Source organism: Ictalurus furcatus, chromosome 8 (genome assembly GCF_023375685.1).
Source record: "Ictalurus furcatus strain D&B chromosome 8, Billie_1.0, whole genome shotgun sequence".
Taxonomy (NCBI): domain Eukaryota; kingdom Metazoa; phylum Chordata; class Actinopteri; order Siluriformes; family Ictaluridae; genus Ictalurus; species Ictalurus furcatus.
The window spans coordinates 21180505-21196724 of record NC_071262.1 but is presented as its reverse complement, the minus strand read 5'-3'; the positions used below and the strand labels follow the sequence as shown (position 1 = coordinate 21196724).

The 16220-nt window shown below is 39.2% G+C and overlaps 1 protein-coding gene across 1 annotated transcript in view; it reads right to left on the bottom strand.

Annotated features, from left to right (window-relative positions):
• LOC128611697 (chromatin remodeling regulator CECR2) overlaps positions 1-12852 on the bottom strand; it is a 42245-nt gene extending 29393 nt beyond the window's left edge. Inside the window, exon 1 of the mRNA XM_053631422.1 lies at positions 11799-12852. Coding sequence (XP_053487397.1) covers positions 11799-11918 — 120 coding nt within the window. The 5' untranslated portion in view covers positions 11919-12852. The remainder of the gene's footprint in view (positions 1-11798) is intronic.
• Between the last annotated feature and the right edge of the window lie 3368 nt (positions 12853-16220).

The window sequence follows — 16220 nt, the reverse complement described above, 5'->3', positions numbered from 1 at the left end:
TTCCACAACACTGAATAGAGTAACAGATAATAACAAACTAAATCTATAAACTGTTAATGTCCGATATGTCATCCGTTAATAAATTACAAGGTTGTAATCACTGTGGTAGAAGCAGAACAAAGATCATTTGTTGTGATCAAAGAAACTCCAGGCTCGATTTTATTCGAGAGGTGTCTTGTGATGCCAGGGCTATGTGGTATTCTTTAAAATGCAAACCTCTTTTCCCCGCTTCCTCTCTTCAATCTGATTTGCCAGAAGGTGCCGAGTTGTTTCATAAAACTGCGACTCGGACAGTAGTTTCGGACGTGGGTCTACGTTGACGCTCTCATTCTAAAGTTACGTTGTCATTTCTATAGTAGCACCGGGGACTAGTATGGTGGGCGCTACATATAAATTGTGCAGTTGTTGATATGGTCCAATTCCCTGTGAGGAAACGTCTATTGAACATTTTTGGAAGGAGTCTCACGTCACACAACAACAGAAACCTACACGGGAGGGAGGGAGGGTGTCTCGCTTCCTCCAGGACGTCTTTTCAAACTGCTGCGTCACAGGGCGGCACAACACACCGAGAAGAAAGCACTGTTCACATTCTTCCACATACATTAGTGCTGAGAAACTGACGAGTTGCTCTGATTGTCAGGGGAGACAGAGAAAACGTCATCCATTTCTTCCATAGAGTGCAACTACGTGGGATTCAGGATTCAACGTGGGCATCGACAGGATTCAAACTCAAATGATAAGGAGAATGTTTTAGAAAAACCTTCTCAGCATTCTGTTCTTTGTCTTTATGCTTGTTTATGATTGTTGGGTGGGGTGGGGGGGTGGTTATATAAAACTATAATTAATACCCATAAATTAAAATTGTGTCATCATCATGGAAACACGACACTACAACCTAAAATTCAGTTTGATATTTCGTGTATATTTCACAGAAAGCGACAACCTTGGTGTAATCACGGAAACAGATGGTATATCAGATCTTCACATACTTCCAGTGAAAGAGTGATGTAAGCTGAGCCATAGGTTTGGTTTATTTACTACACCACAAATCTTCATAAATAAACTGAAAACCTTGTGGCATCGAGTGGCTCAAACGCTAATGAAAATATACAGTAAGCAAAACTCGCAAGAAAGAAACTGCAGACACAGATCATTTACTTTCAGCTCGATCCACCTGCTTCACACACACACACACACACACACACACACACACACACACACACACACAAGCATGCCCTCAACTGTTGTTCTGCCAGACTACAGACTAAATCTCCTATTACAATCAGGCTGTAGAGAGGCTGGAAGAAAAGGAAGCCCAGATGAACTGCAGCACCCAGGCAGGAGCACCTCCACCCTCCAGGGGGAAAAAGGCAAAGAAAGAAAGAGCCACCATCTGTGACTTAGTCATGGTGATGCCAACAGGGAGAGAGCTGGAGCAGCAGCAGTGTGTGAGGAGCATCGTGAATGAGGGCCTATTCAGCACACGCAGAAAGCACACCCACCCACCAACCCACACACACACACACCCACCCACCCACACTCCCGACACACTCTGTTCTCAAGAGCATAGGGCAATAAGGGGTGCTCTCAGGAAGGCAAGTGGAGAAGAACGTGACCAAAAAAAATGAGACTCAAAGAATCAAAGGCAGGGTAGAAAGAGTCTGGCCCGGCACAAGAGGGTGAACACATCTTACACTGGTAAGGTCTGACGAGAGGCTCTCTTCTGAAATCAAGGTGGCAAAGATGCTCAAAAACGAGAGCAGAAAATCTCATGCTCATCGCAGGTGCATTATGATGTTAAGAAAATATAGAACCCAATACAAAAATAATGGTATAAGCCATAACCTCAGGATAAAACAAACAAACAAACAAACAAACATACAAAATGATGTGGTTGGGAAAACTCTTCTGGAAAACCGACTTCTGGTCCAGCTTCCTGTCTGTCGTTTTATACACCCTCACTCATTCTATGAAGAAAAACAAAGCTTGTAAGTGAAGGAGGTAGCTAGTACAGTTATCTCGTCCTGCTACGAAAAAAATATTTCCTGTGTTTCTAACAACGTATTTTAGTAAGAGAGGGCAATTATTGTGTTAAGGCCTACAAGTCTTCATAGTCGGGGTTCCCTTTAACAAGTAAGAAGATAGATAGATATGAAAGTGGATACTTTATCTAAGCATACGTGGAGTGTACGTAGCTAGTTAAGCTGATGTGAATCTACAATGAATTTGCATCCTTTTTGGCAAACTGCTGAAATATAAGAAGGAATAATAAATAAATAAAAACTCATTATGACATAGGAAAATATTCCACTTCCAGGAGTAATTTGTTGTGGTAAGTCGCACCACACTTCCCCGCCATTGATTATTTTCCTATAACAGCATAACAGCACATCTGTCCATGGTTTTATAGGTTAACAGGTCTAAATCTCTCCCCCATCTTTTCTGTGACTTGTTGTTCTTCACCTTTCCCCCTCATTCATCTTCACTAGGATTTGTCCAGCTCAAATATTCACACGCTAAAGGAAGAAATGTCCCATATGGTTCAATTTTCAATTTAAAATTTCTTGTTCAGAAATCCTGTGTTTCCGTCTACGCGATAACGTTAAAACCAAATGCGAGCGTTTTGATGCTGTTGTGCACAGGCTCTGAGCTCCGTGACAGGTGGTGCTATGCCCCTGTGATTTGACACAGAATGACCCAATGGTTTTAATTAGCACTCTCTCAATAACTTGTGTGATCGCTAAAGGACGAGCGATAATTAAAGGCTCTTTAGGCCACCACAATTATCCACAGATCCAGGTATGCAAGTCGTTAATGATGAGCGTAAATGAGCTACAGCTTAACAACCGAAACGCCGGAGAGCTTCCCAAGGGAATCACGTAACCAATCTTGTCTGCAAGAGTTTCAGAGGCGTGCGTGAGTGTCTAACTAATTGACGTGGTGGATCACGATGGAATAAAGAAGGTTTGGAAAATGAGTTTAATTGGGAAAACATCAAAGATGACATCGCTACCCGAAATGGCATGGTGATCGATACAGAGGGGCGTGTCAATCTATACAGCACTGTCACTGACAGACTACATGAATCTACAATCTGGGCTGGAAAGAAGTCAGCCCCAGCCTCGCTTCTCACCTCTTCATACCATTCTGTTTTGTTTTTTTCCAAGACCAATAGTGACGCTCGTGCGCTTGGTTCCACAAAAGTTGAAAATATTGATGTAGAGCCTTGAAAGGCAGGAGGAAAGGGGAGGGGTTTAGCCCTGCTAGCTCATGTATACCACCACCCCTGATTAAGACATATCGAAATAGTCAGGCAACAAAACCAAAATCATGCCAAGCAGACAGGCTCAACTTCCTGGCAAGGGGGTGTGTACGCGACGGTATCCTGGAGCATTCAAGGTCTTTTCAGGGAAGTTTTGTTTTTCCCCTCTCGGAGTTTGAATCTCCCCTCCTCACAGCCAAGACTCCCTGTCATAGGGGCAAATTTTAGGGCTCGTTTCACAGATACAGTGCTGGGAAATCAAGCGTGCTCAGCTCAGACAAAGAGCAAGGAGATAGCCTGGGTGATCGGGGCCTCTTCCTGCCGAGCTACTGTCTCTTCCAAGCAGGGATGCGGAGAGTGACAGTGAAGTGTAACCAGGGAACAATGTGACAGGAGCCATTTTATGAGTCTGCCGAGTAAGAAAAAAAACAGTCAAGCAAAAAAAAAAAAAAACCCCTCTATTGTTGGGCCACCGGAACCAAACTGCTGGAGAGAACGAGCTGACCGGCACCAGCCACCAGCAAACTGGATCACTGCGTTTATAAAATACAGCGAGCGCAGTTCCAGTGCACAAAGACACTGAAGGCGCAAGTATCGATCATCCTCGTGTCCGTTCTGCCGAGCAAGTCTTACACTCTTCCTCTGCAGAGCAGGATGCATCAACAGAGGGTTTGTAAACAAACCAAGAATGGCGTGAGGCTAAGCTTCACGCTTCCATTCAGATGCGCAATAATAATCCAATCAGAAAAACTTGAACTGGATTAAAGATATAATCTGAATTTAAAAACTTATAACAGACTCTGCGAGTTTACCGATATATATTCCTTAGAGAATTTTTCACAGGGATGTTTGTTGGTAAATGAGACCTGTACTCATCTTGGATTCACATGAATCGAAGAGGGCTATGGGTGAATGTGCGTTGTGATGACATCACATGACGCGTCTTGACGTCTGTAGTCATTTTGAAAAAATTGCAAGCCCCTCAGAATATTGCGGCGATTTTGCATTAATTTCTGCCATGGCAAAAATCGCGAAATCCTAGAGGGACTGCCTAATAACACAAGCCTTCCAAAATGTGTAAATGTTGATATGGTGAAATGTTCTGTGAGAGACTTTTATTTAACATTTATGCAAGAAGGGTCTAGTGTCAGACATGAGAAAAGCTTCAGGAGAAAGGATGTTGCATTCTGTGGTTTCTCACTAACTTGACAAGCAAGAATTTTTCTTTCATTGATGTCTGTTTATAGCTACTATAACATAAGTGATAAGAACATTTTGTTTTCATGGACATTCCACAACATTAAATCTAACTATCAGGTAAAGAGTATGAAAATGGTAAACGCAGGAAAGATTTCTGTAATATAAACAGGAATAAAACACTTGAGAACTTAAAATGTAACAATCTTGAGCTCATTACTGGAAAAAGGCGGAATCTGTTTTTTTTTAAAGATGATTCTGCACTAGAGAGATTCACTACACTACTACATTTATAAATTATCCAAATATAAAGAAAATGTTCTTTTTAGCTGGCTAATGTAAAAAATCTTTTGTTAAAAGTTGAAATGACAACAGTTGAATGGCCAAAAATAACATGATAATTTTATTTGCCACTGCAGACAGCAGACATGTCGACTGTACTTCAGACATCCTGCAATTCACCCTAGGGCTTTCATCAACTATAGCTCAATCATAGCCAAAATTTTAGGTAGACCCTCAGATGGGTCAAAAAATGGCTTCCTAACGCCTGGTCTCTGGAAGTTAGTACTATCAGCATGTCATCAGTTAATCCCCTTCCAGGTAAGCTTCCTCCCATTTAACACACACAGAATCCTCTTACACTTGGATTTGCGTGCTATTTTCTGACACTTTTTTTTTTAAAGTCCGTCCCTTCAGAACACAGACGAGAATAAAGCAATAATCTGTTTACTAAGCTAGCATGCTAGAATGGTAAATTTTATGGCTTATTTATCTCCGACATGAAGAGATTTAAGTGACGTTTCAGTGTGATGTTCGTTGAAACACTCTCCATTATAAGCCATTCTTGCTCAAAACAGTAGCAATGTGCCTAATAATGTGCATTAAGAGCTTAAATCACGCTACTGTCAATCACTGTCAAATATTGAACAAGGTGAGCAATTTACACGCTCTTCTGAAAATATCTTGTTAACCAGCAGAGTCAAAGGCCACATCAAAACTCAATTAACAAGAAACTGCAAATTGGACATTACAGTATCTCATCACGCCAACTTCCTATTTTTAACATTTCATCATCATCCTTTTTTTCTTTTTAACATACTAGGACTTGCTTGATTTTGCCATCAGGATCAAGCAACAATCAAGCAAATGCCGCAATATTAGCAGGATCTTGCAATTTTTCAGAATTGCTGCAGAGTTTCTGTAGATTTGGGCCAAGACGCATCGTGTGATGTCATTACAACGCGCATTCAGTGAAAGGCTTCTTCAATTGAACATGAGTACAGCTAAAAGGTCTCAAACGCAATTTCAAAATCGCCAATTCAAGTAGTTTTCTGTGGAAAAAGTGCCGCAAACACAAGCATTTTTGGCATTATTGGCATGCAATATTTAGCATTGGTGGAAGGAGTCTCCAGTGTCCGTGCTTTGTAGCAGTAACGTTTTCCGACACGGGAACGCTTTCAGGTTAAAGGACTTTCCGGGTTCTGTAACATGACAAGCTGAGTTTATTTGGCTGGTGATTTTTATTTATTTATTTATTGGTTTATTTAACAGGGACAATGCACATTAATAAACATTACTGTAAATACACCAGAGCTAGCCAAAGGCTATTCTTCATCTGTAGTCCACGGGCAGAATGTTACAGTCTCGCCCTAAAAAAGTGACTGAACAGAATGATGTTCATTATATAAAGTAAGCCTTCCAAAACATTAAATGTAACACTAAATGGATAAAGAGTACAACACAACAGCCTTCAATTAAATGAAAATTTGTAATTGTTGCCAAATTGCTGTGGTATAAGTGGAATAAAACACTTTGAATATTAAAATAAATAAGTTAATAATAAAAATTTGGGTTGTAAGGGTAACTCTACTGCACATCAGGCCACAGCACAATATCCCATCTTTGATTATTTTCCTATAACAGCATGCCCCTAAACCTGTGTGTGTTCAGGTGACCTTGAATCCTTTTAATTTAAATTAAACGGTAGTTTCCCCCATGGTAATGCTGCCATTTGCATCGAATTGCCCATTTACATTTCTTCATTCTGCACACGCCTTTTATCCAAAGCAACAAGTCCAGTAGAACCCAATCCAAGCATCTAGCTGGTTAAGGACACTGAATAAAGACACACGGCTCATATCTGGATCCTGCTTCGTGTCCGTTAGAGCGGTTAGTCTCTGTTTATCAGAATGTGCTGAAAGCAAAGTCCTGCTCAGTCTGCCTTATAACAGAGACTCCAGATATGTTTCAAGAGTAAAACCAAAACCGGACTAAGAGAATCACTAAAGCTAGGACACGGCTATGCAGCGGCATTGAGTACTCGAAAATAAAAAGTGAACACATGCAACAAGCAAAGCAAAGAAACGTGGCATCAAATCGACGTGAGGAAAATGTACAAATTTGTAGTTCATGCCTTTATTTCTATTTGTAAGTAAAGTTTTGCAGTTTGGTGTAGGTTCAAATGCTCAAAACACTACGTCTGTGGACTGGAAACGCAAATGAGCTCAGGTTTGATGTAGTGTAGTGCTTTGTTTTTTTACTCACTGATGACAGAATTCAAAGGACTTAATTTGAAATGGACTGTGGAATTGAAAAAAAATTAATTTTGCAGTTTCCACACATCATGATTATAAAATTGAATCTGAAACCTTGCACAAGAGCCCTGAAAGCCAAAGAATACGAGATCAATTAGAGGTCATCCAACTACAAAACTTCACTCGCAAAATTCAAACAAGGGCATAAATTACAGGTTTATGAATTATAAATTCAGACTGTAGTGGTAAATTTCTCGTTCCGCACAGATCCCTTTCATAAAGTCGGCCTTGTGTTGCATATTGGAAGAAATATGCAACAAGCGTAACACAACTTCCCTTAAGCTGGTTTATACTTCTTTTAAACTAGTACAACTAGTACCTTAAACTGGATTTACATTCAAGAAAAACCTGTAATTATGGCACAAGATCAAGAAGGGTTTTCCGCTGCCTCTGAGACTTTTGATTTTTCTAAACTATAACCTGGACTATCTATAAAGCACGCTCCAACCCTCGTTAACAAGAATTATAAGCACCTCCTAATTCAATGGCGGGATTACTGTTTTGAACAGTGACATGAAAAGACCCTTAATGACGATAAATGACCTGAACTTGACGTCCTAATCGAGGCGCTCAGAATTGACTCCTCATAACAGGAGCTAAGCTGATAGACTGCAGGAAGGAGAGCTGAAGGCTGTAGGTAGGGGGTCGGTGCGTGATGGCGATTTACAAACTTATGTTCCACATATGCATTTTCCAAGAATATCACACAAGATATCTTTAGTATTTCTAGATCAACTGTTAAACACTCTGCTTTATAAGCACTAGACTTCCTAGAAGGAAGTAAATATGTAATAGATGAAAAAATTTACAAAAATGCATGACAAAACAATGAGCTTCCCCCATTACAGAGAGCCTTTTAACAAGAACCTGAGAACCCCTTACGTTAAAACACATTAGCATCAAGTTGGTGATAGTTAACCGAAGATCTTTTTTTTGGGCTGATGGTAGTTAACTGGAGGTCTTTTTTTTGGGGGGGTTGTTAGTAGTTAACCGGGGGTCTTTTTTTTGGTTGGTGGTAGTTAACCGGGGGTCTTTTTTTTTGGTTGGTGGTAGTTAACCGGGGGTCTTTTTTTTTTGGTTGGTGGTAGTTAACCGTGGGGTCTTTTTTTTTGGTTGGTGGTAGTTAACCGGGGGTCTTTTTTTTTTTGGTTGGTGGTAGTTAACCGGGGGTCTTTTTTTTTTGGTTGGTGGTAGTTAACCGGGGGTCTTTTTTTTTTTGGTTGGTGGTAGTTAACCGTGGGGTCTTTTTTTTTGGTTGGTGGTAGTTAACCGGGGGTCTTTTTTTTTTTGGTTGGTGGTAGTTAACCGGGGGTCTTTTTTTTTTTTGGTTGGTGGTAGTTAACCAGAGGTTATAGTTTTTATAGTTAACCGGAGCTTCTTTCTGTAGTTAACTGGACAGTTTTTTTTATTAAACCCCCACTAACTCCCCCTCCCCATTAACCGGAGGTTTTTTTTTTTTTTTTTTTAAGTTAACTGGTGTTTTTGTTTTAGTTAACTGGAGGTTTTTAGTTAGTTTTTTCTGCCAATGACATATTTGACACACCAACTTTAAGAAACCATAAATAGATTTCACCAACACAGCTTACATCCTTAATCTTCAGTGTAGGCCCAAAAGATCATGCTGTGTACGTGAATGCTTTATCTCTTGATGGGTTTGATCAAGTTGTTGTCATGTCATAGTGACACTTCAGTTAATTAGATACTGTCTGTCGAAATGTCCATGATGCTCCTGCGCCACAGCCACAATGAAATCTTCACATTTTCTTAACCATTTTTAAGATTTATGATATGCTCCAATTTCAAGTTTAAGGGTGACCAGAAAGTAAATATGACCTGTGGTTAAGGTGCATGCAAAAGTGAATGTTAAGGAAAGCTTGCAGTTTTTATAACTATATATAGTAGAAAATGTCAATTTCATATTGCCACACAAACATAAGGTTTTACGTCTCTGCATAAACCACAAAATTCAGCAATGTATCACTTCATTATCTTCATTCGCTTCCCATAAAAGACCACAATCATTTCAAAACTCTTCCTTTCACGTAGAAAGCCCTTTTTAATTGTCTCTTTAAAAAATTGTCCCTTTAATCTTATTCTTCCCTCCCAGTCGACCTTGTGTGAGTGCCCACTCGAGTATTTGGACTCCGTGTGAAAACACCTTGACAGTTCCTATATTTACAGACACTTACCTCAAAACCATAGCTACTTTCAGATACCAAAATAATCACATAGTTTGCCATGGAAACATTCCCAATCTTCTCATTCCTCTGGCCTACTCATTCTCATCGCTATTCTTCATGTTTGATAATACAGGTACTGAATTTAAACCATTTTAGCACTGGGATCGAAGAGCAATTTACTGAAACGGTGCATTTTGAATCCAGCTTCTTTACCCATGTGTTGTGCACACTGGTACTTTTTAAAATGGACTTTAAAAGCAGTATATAATATTGAGTTGACCGTGTTTAACCACTGGGCTACTCTTTTCATGCTGACTTGGCAACTCTGACTTTTTTTAATCCATTCACCTTTAGTAAGCAACTCTGCTGCCTTCAAGTCCTGTCAGAAATGTCATACTTATAAGGCAAACATAGCCTGAATGCCACCACGATGTCATAATTACTTGGGATACAATAGCGTGTGAACTTGTATTTTTCTGGGGGGCAAGGCATGTCAGTAACAAAACATCACGGCAGCTGTCGATATGAACGTGACGTATACAGCGGACGGTGAGATTTAAGTGATAATTAAGCCATTATCTTCTTTCACTAAGACAAAATGAACTTCTTGTTGTTGATGATACAAAAAAACATCCATTCATTCATTCATTTATTTTCTGCACCATTTATCCTACACAGAGTCCTGGGGAGCCTGGAGCCTATCCCAAAGGACTTGGGAAGGAGGTGGGGAACACCTTGGACAGGGTGCCACCCCATCGCAGGGTACAATCACACACCTATTCACACACTACTGAGAATTTGGAAATGCCAATCAGCCTACAGTGCATGTCTTTGGACTGGGGGAGGAAACTGGAGTACATGGAGGAAACTACCAAGGCAAACTCTGCCCACAGGGCAGGGACGGGAATCGAACCCCCTACCCTGGGGGACCACGTGGACTTGAAAGTAGCATTAACCCCGCTTATAGTCGGGGAGGATCTGGATCATATCCCGGAAACACTAGGTAGGAGGTGAGAATACAGCCTGAATGGGACTCCAGTCCATCGTAGGACACCATACACACACTCATTCACACCTAAGCGCCAAATTTAGAGTCACCAATCCACATACCAGAATGTATGTGGGGACTGTCGAGGAAACCCAGAAAACTACACACAGACTGTAACCCAGGTTAATGGGTCAGGACCAAACCAGGGAATCCAGAGCTGTGAGGAGGTGTGCTTCTCTCTGATCTGTTTAGATCCAACAAATGAAATCCCATTACAGATTGCCAGCAGACTGCTTTGTGATCAGTAGCAGAGGACAAGCACCGACGTCTTCATCAGACCCAAACGTGCAAGAAACAGACAGGGAAGATGATCCAATTACCAAACACTACAAACTACAACCCAGGATGGCTTAAATAATCCGCTTTCTGTTCTTGTTACAGCTTTCCTGGGGACTCAGCGTGTGATGTGTAAAGCGCCAATGCTCTCTCTTTAACAACAAAGCGATGCCAAGTGCGTTTCACACCTCTGGGGGGTGAAAAAAAGAAGAAAAAAGAAGAAAAAAGAAGAAAAAAGAAGGGGGGGGGGTCCGAGTGATGCGTCCAAGTCGCTCTTTTACATTTCCAGGTTTTTTGGGCATGCAGACTACCAATAAACTTGTGTCACGTACTAGTTTTTATATATGTTATATATATTTCAGGGAATGTTTAAAAAGCAGCACCTTTAGACCTTTAATTAAACGAGTCAGTGTTAGACTGAAAGCCCCAGTCTGCTGTAAATGACTCAGGAACAATGAAGCCTGGCTGATGACTAACAATAAACTCATCCTGAACTTGGCTTTAAACCTAATACACAAAAAAAGAGAGGGGACTAGACAGTCTTGGGAGCACAAAAAAAGTTGAATCATAAAAGGTGTATGACTTTTTTTAAAACAACTTGTATGTGTACTGTCAATCAAGAATACGTCCAAACACTTTATAAACATGGCTTTATCACTATTATTATTATTATTATTATTATAATGATGATGATGCAAGAATAAAGTTAATGTAAACTCAGGCACTTTATCTGATGGATAAATAAAAAGAATGTGATATCAGATAAACAAGGTCACCAGAACAACAACAAAAAAGTTCACAAACTGCAAACACTCCCCACTCTCCCGTTATGTCTTTTAATAACAATAACAACTTAACAAGACTTTAAAACATCATCAAACACAACATGGAGTTATCCAAACACGAATGACGTCATCGGTGTTTTGAATGTTCGTTAAGCTAGCTAGTTTTGTTTGTTTGTTTGTCGATAAATAAAATGAAAAACCAACACAACGAGTGAGCGAACTTTCTGATCTGATTTGGACTCCGTATAACTTTTTTAGTATATAAATTATACTTCTAATCCCAATTTAAGAGTCAAGTTTAGAGACATAACACAAAGCTAGGGTTAGAGGGTTAGGTGCGCGTGAGACAATAGTTACGACAGTTGTGGTTGTTTCCAGACTCTTTAAAGAAACCAACCGGGCGTTATAATGAAGATATATACACATGTATATTTACTACTTTTCATGTCGCATTACCTCAATTTCAAAGTCTGGTAAGTTGAACGCCGTCCTGAAGAGCGAGCAGAAGTGCGCTATGGCGGGGACTTCCCACCAAGACTGGATCTCCTCCACAGAAGCTGTACATCCTAGGGACATTTTTTCGCTCCGTAAAAGAGATTCGAATTCAGAATTTCTCACATGAGGTGTCGTTCGTTGACGCAAGTATCGAACTTCCTCTCCTGTCGTCTCTTCTTCTTTCCTTTTGCCATATGACTTTTTTTTTAACTGAACAGCAAAACTTGCTCCGTTGCCATCGCGACCCAGTGGACATACTACAATCTGTTTCAATCACGATTTCACAACAAGGAGAACAGATGGGGCTGGGCGTACCATTCTTCGCTCACGCACGGGGGAGGACGCCAACCAAAACAAATGATACGCGAATGAAATTAATAGCATTTATATTAAAGAATCGTTCTGACACGACTACTAGTGATGTGAAATGATAACGTAATCACAGTTGGGTGGGAACTCTTAAACAATGGATAATCAACAGTTCTTTAGGGTTGTTTACATCACCTACGCAGTCAGATGGCGCAACCCTATTTAAAGGGAAATGCACGAGCCGTTTGGACTTTAGTTTTGCGCGTGAGGGTTTGGTGCTTCGCTGCTTCCGGAAATACAACAACAACATCATATTATTATTATTATTATTATTATTATAGTTAGTTATTTAAGATACACAGCACACTCAGCATTGATCAATTCGTATTAATAACCACGCTTTCAATCAATTAATGTTATTTGATTAATAAGTATCTTTAATTAATCAGTATCAGAATAATCACTAAGCATTGTTTACCAAAAAAGTTAATCATCAGACATCACAAAATCATGCAAGGAGCTAACTCAGCCCTTTAGCTTAATAAAAGGATAGACAAATAATTCAGACAAAAAATTTGCAATAGCATGCAAAGGGAGCGTTAGTATCAGCATTTAATGTAATAATATAGCGCCACCTGTCGGCCAATAAATGTAAGAAGATAAGATAAGATGAGATAAACTAAATTCCCTCGTTACAGCAGCTCAATTACACACAACAGATAAGAAAATACACATTAAATAGAAAAGAATTGATATATAATAGGAATAGAAAAATAAGAATAAGAGTAATAATAATAGTAAAATTTACACTATGAACACCATTTTATGTACAGATGAATAAGAATATATACAGATGAGTAACACCTCGTTCATATACAGATAAATAACAAATGGAATATTGCAAAGGTCATAGTAGAGGGTGAGCAACAGAGAGTAATAAATGAATAAATATACATAGTGCAGAATATTATGAAGGTGTTGGCTGATGTTGCAAAACAGTGCTACATTAAGTTGTTTTTGTATTAAAGAGTCTGACAGCTGTTGGAATGAAGGACCTGTGGTAGTGAAATAGCATTAATGTGCTGCTGTCACCTTTATTTGACCCAATACACTATAACACTCTTAATACATACTACTGGGCAACTTTTAGCTCCTTCACAGATGAAGAAATATCACTGAAACATGACTGAACATCTTGCTAGCTGAAATACATTTTTATTATTTTATCCATTTTGTCCTAAGAGCACTTTTTCGCATTTCCAACAAAGATGGCAATAAATTTAAGACTATATTGACTATATTCTGATTACTTAACCACTAGGTTAGTGCTTCAGTTTTTTGCATCCTTGTTTATTTGTGGCTGATTTGCTAATCTCGCCTATAAATGTTTTGAATATACTGTGTCTGTGTTTGCCAAAGAAAAGCGCATCAAAATCATTGATATGGTGAAGTTTTCTGTAGGGAGAAGTTTATTTATAACATTTCTGGAAGGAGTCTCCAGTGTCAACACTTAATGTGACAGTAAGTTTTCCTAAAAAAGAAGTCTTCAGTCTTTTCATGGACATTCCACAACATTAAATGTTGGAGAAACATTATGATGTTTTGTTTTTCATTCAGTAAAAATATAATCACTGTAAAACTTTGGGGGTGGTAACAGTAACTCTGTCATTCTGCTTTTGATTAGTTTCCTATAAGAACCATAAGCCACGTCATTCATTCCTTACATACGTAATAAGTGCTTGAGTATGACCTCCTGTCACATCTGTTTCAATCAGTTGATATGTTGATATGTTTAAGTGTACTAATTTTAAAGGAACATTAAGGCCATCCACGGTATCTTAGCAAGTGAAAATATTTTGCATATAGTCAGATTTAGCAAGTATTTCCCAGACTCAAAAGGGAACCCATCCTCATCTGGGTGACACCGGATAGTACGATTATTAATAATTCCCTTCTATAACTGTGTACTACATGGTCAAAAAAAGCAATTGTATAACCAGAAAATTCATTATAGTTTTAACATGAAGTCTATTTTGTTGAACTTATCAACTGTTCACTGATGGAGACTTGGGTGCAAAACTGTTAGTGGCAACTGTAGTCATAAGCCATCGTACCAAAAGTTTTTGTATCAATTGCAGTCTAAAGCCATCTTCATGGTTTTTAAGTGGTACCATCCTCAGTAATCTCATTCATCTTTAGGCTGTCAGTGTGGGGCCGTCCTCAGCAGCAGCGAGTGATTTCCAAGTGATGAGAACTCCAACCAGAAGCAGGGCATCAGGATAGATCAGGCAGGTCTGGAGAGCAGAAGGGGTTAGGATCACTGATAGAGAGAGAGAGAGAGAGCGACAGACAGACAGACAGACAGCGAGAGAGAAGCTTGAAATGAGTAAGAATGTCTAGAAATAGTAATAGAAATAATCTTGTAATAGGAAATACTAGATAAATTTGACAATATTCAGTATATTTCACTTGTAAAAATCTTGTTTTTTGCAGTGTCCAAACCTACAACTGAAGCATAACACACTGTAATACAAAGCTTGTAAATTTTTGTCAAAATTGAATTGTAATAATATAACCCCTCACTGCATTTCTACAGTATGTTGTTTTCCCTGTGCAGTTGTGCAGATTTGGGTGCAACTGCTGGAAAAATAAGTGCTGATGTGGCCAGTAGAGGCCACTCCAAGCCCACGCGATAGAAATATAAACTCTCGGACAGCTGTGCTGAGTAACATCATCAACATCATAATCGTGTTAGTTTTCCACCCAGTGGAGGACGATTTTAATACATAATTATAATGATTCTTTAGATCACCTTCCTGCCACTTTGAGACAATGCAGCACTCACAGTGGAGTCGTTGGAGTAGAGTGATTGTAATTCGATGCTTGATTGTGAAGTGAAAACAGTCAGCTACAAACTGGAAAAAGCTGTTCTTTGCTCTCTTTTGCTGGCTACACCACTGAAGCTGCCTGTGTTCTCAGGGTCATCTGATAACATCCGATAACCAGCATGCAGGGACATTGACACTAAATACAGCTAGAGGAGGGAAGTAACAAAGAATAAGAATATTGTTACCATATTTAAGTATGTTTTAATCCGAAAATATTGATGCTTTTTATAGTTTTTCCTTCTATTAAGTCTTTCTACTCACTCCATTTAAAACGTTTAAGATATAAAAGTGTTATTAGATGTTATGATATTACTAGGCATATCAATATTCTCTAATAACTGCCCTTGACCTGCCCTTGACTCTATCGGGATCCTCTTATTTGTAGTATTTCACTTCCTGACATGTGTTCTAACCTTGCCCGAGTGCTCATAATCAACATAGTGTATGTTATTTCAGTCACATCTCATTTATAGTTTCTATAGTAACAACTTGTTATTGTGCTTGTGCTGTGAAAAAGTTTTTTTTTTGCCCCATTCTGAATTCTTCTGTTTGTGTATACCTCATACTAAATTGTTTCAGAAATTAAAAGAAGATCTAAGATAAAACAAAGGCAACCTGAATAAACACAAAATGCAGTTTTTAAACGATAATGTTATTTATTGAAGCAAAAAAATTATCCAATAACAACTGGGCCTAACAAATCTATGAAACTGCATTCATAATGGGGTTTAGCTGGACTAGACACAACCAGGCCTGCTTATTGCAAACCCTGTTCAATCAAATCAACATTTAAATAGAACTTTTTCAACAGCATGAAGTTGGTTAAAAGGTCTTACCCAGTAACACACTATGCCAAAGTTGAAAGAAATTCCAGAAATGATCAGGAAGAAGGTTATTGAAATATATCAGTCTGGGTTACAATGCTATTTCAAAGGCTCTGGGACTCCAAAGGACCACAGTGAGAGCCATTATCTCCAAATGGAAAGTAGTGAACCTTCCCAGAAGTGGCAGACCTTCCAAAATTCCTCCAAGGGTACAGCAACTGATCATCCAGGAAGTCACAAGAGAGCCAAGAACCACATCAAAGGAACTATAGGCCTCTCTTACATCAATAAAAGTCTCTGTTCATGAATCCACTATCAGAAAGACACTGGGCAAAAATTGCATCCATAGAAGACTGGCAAGG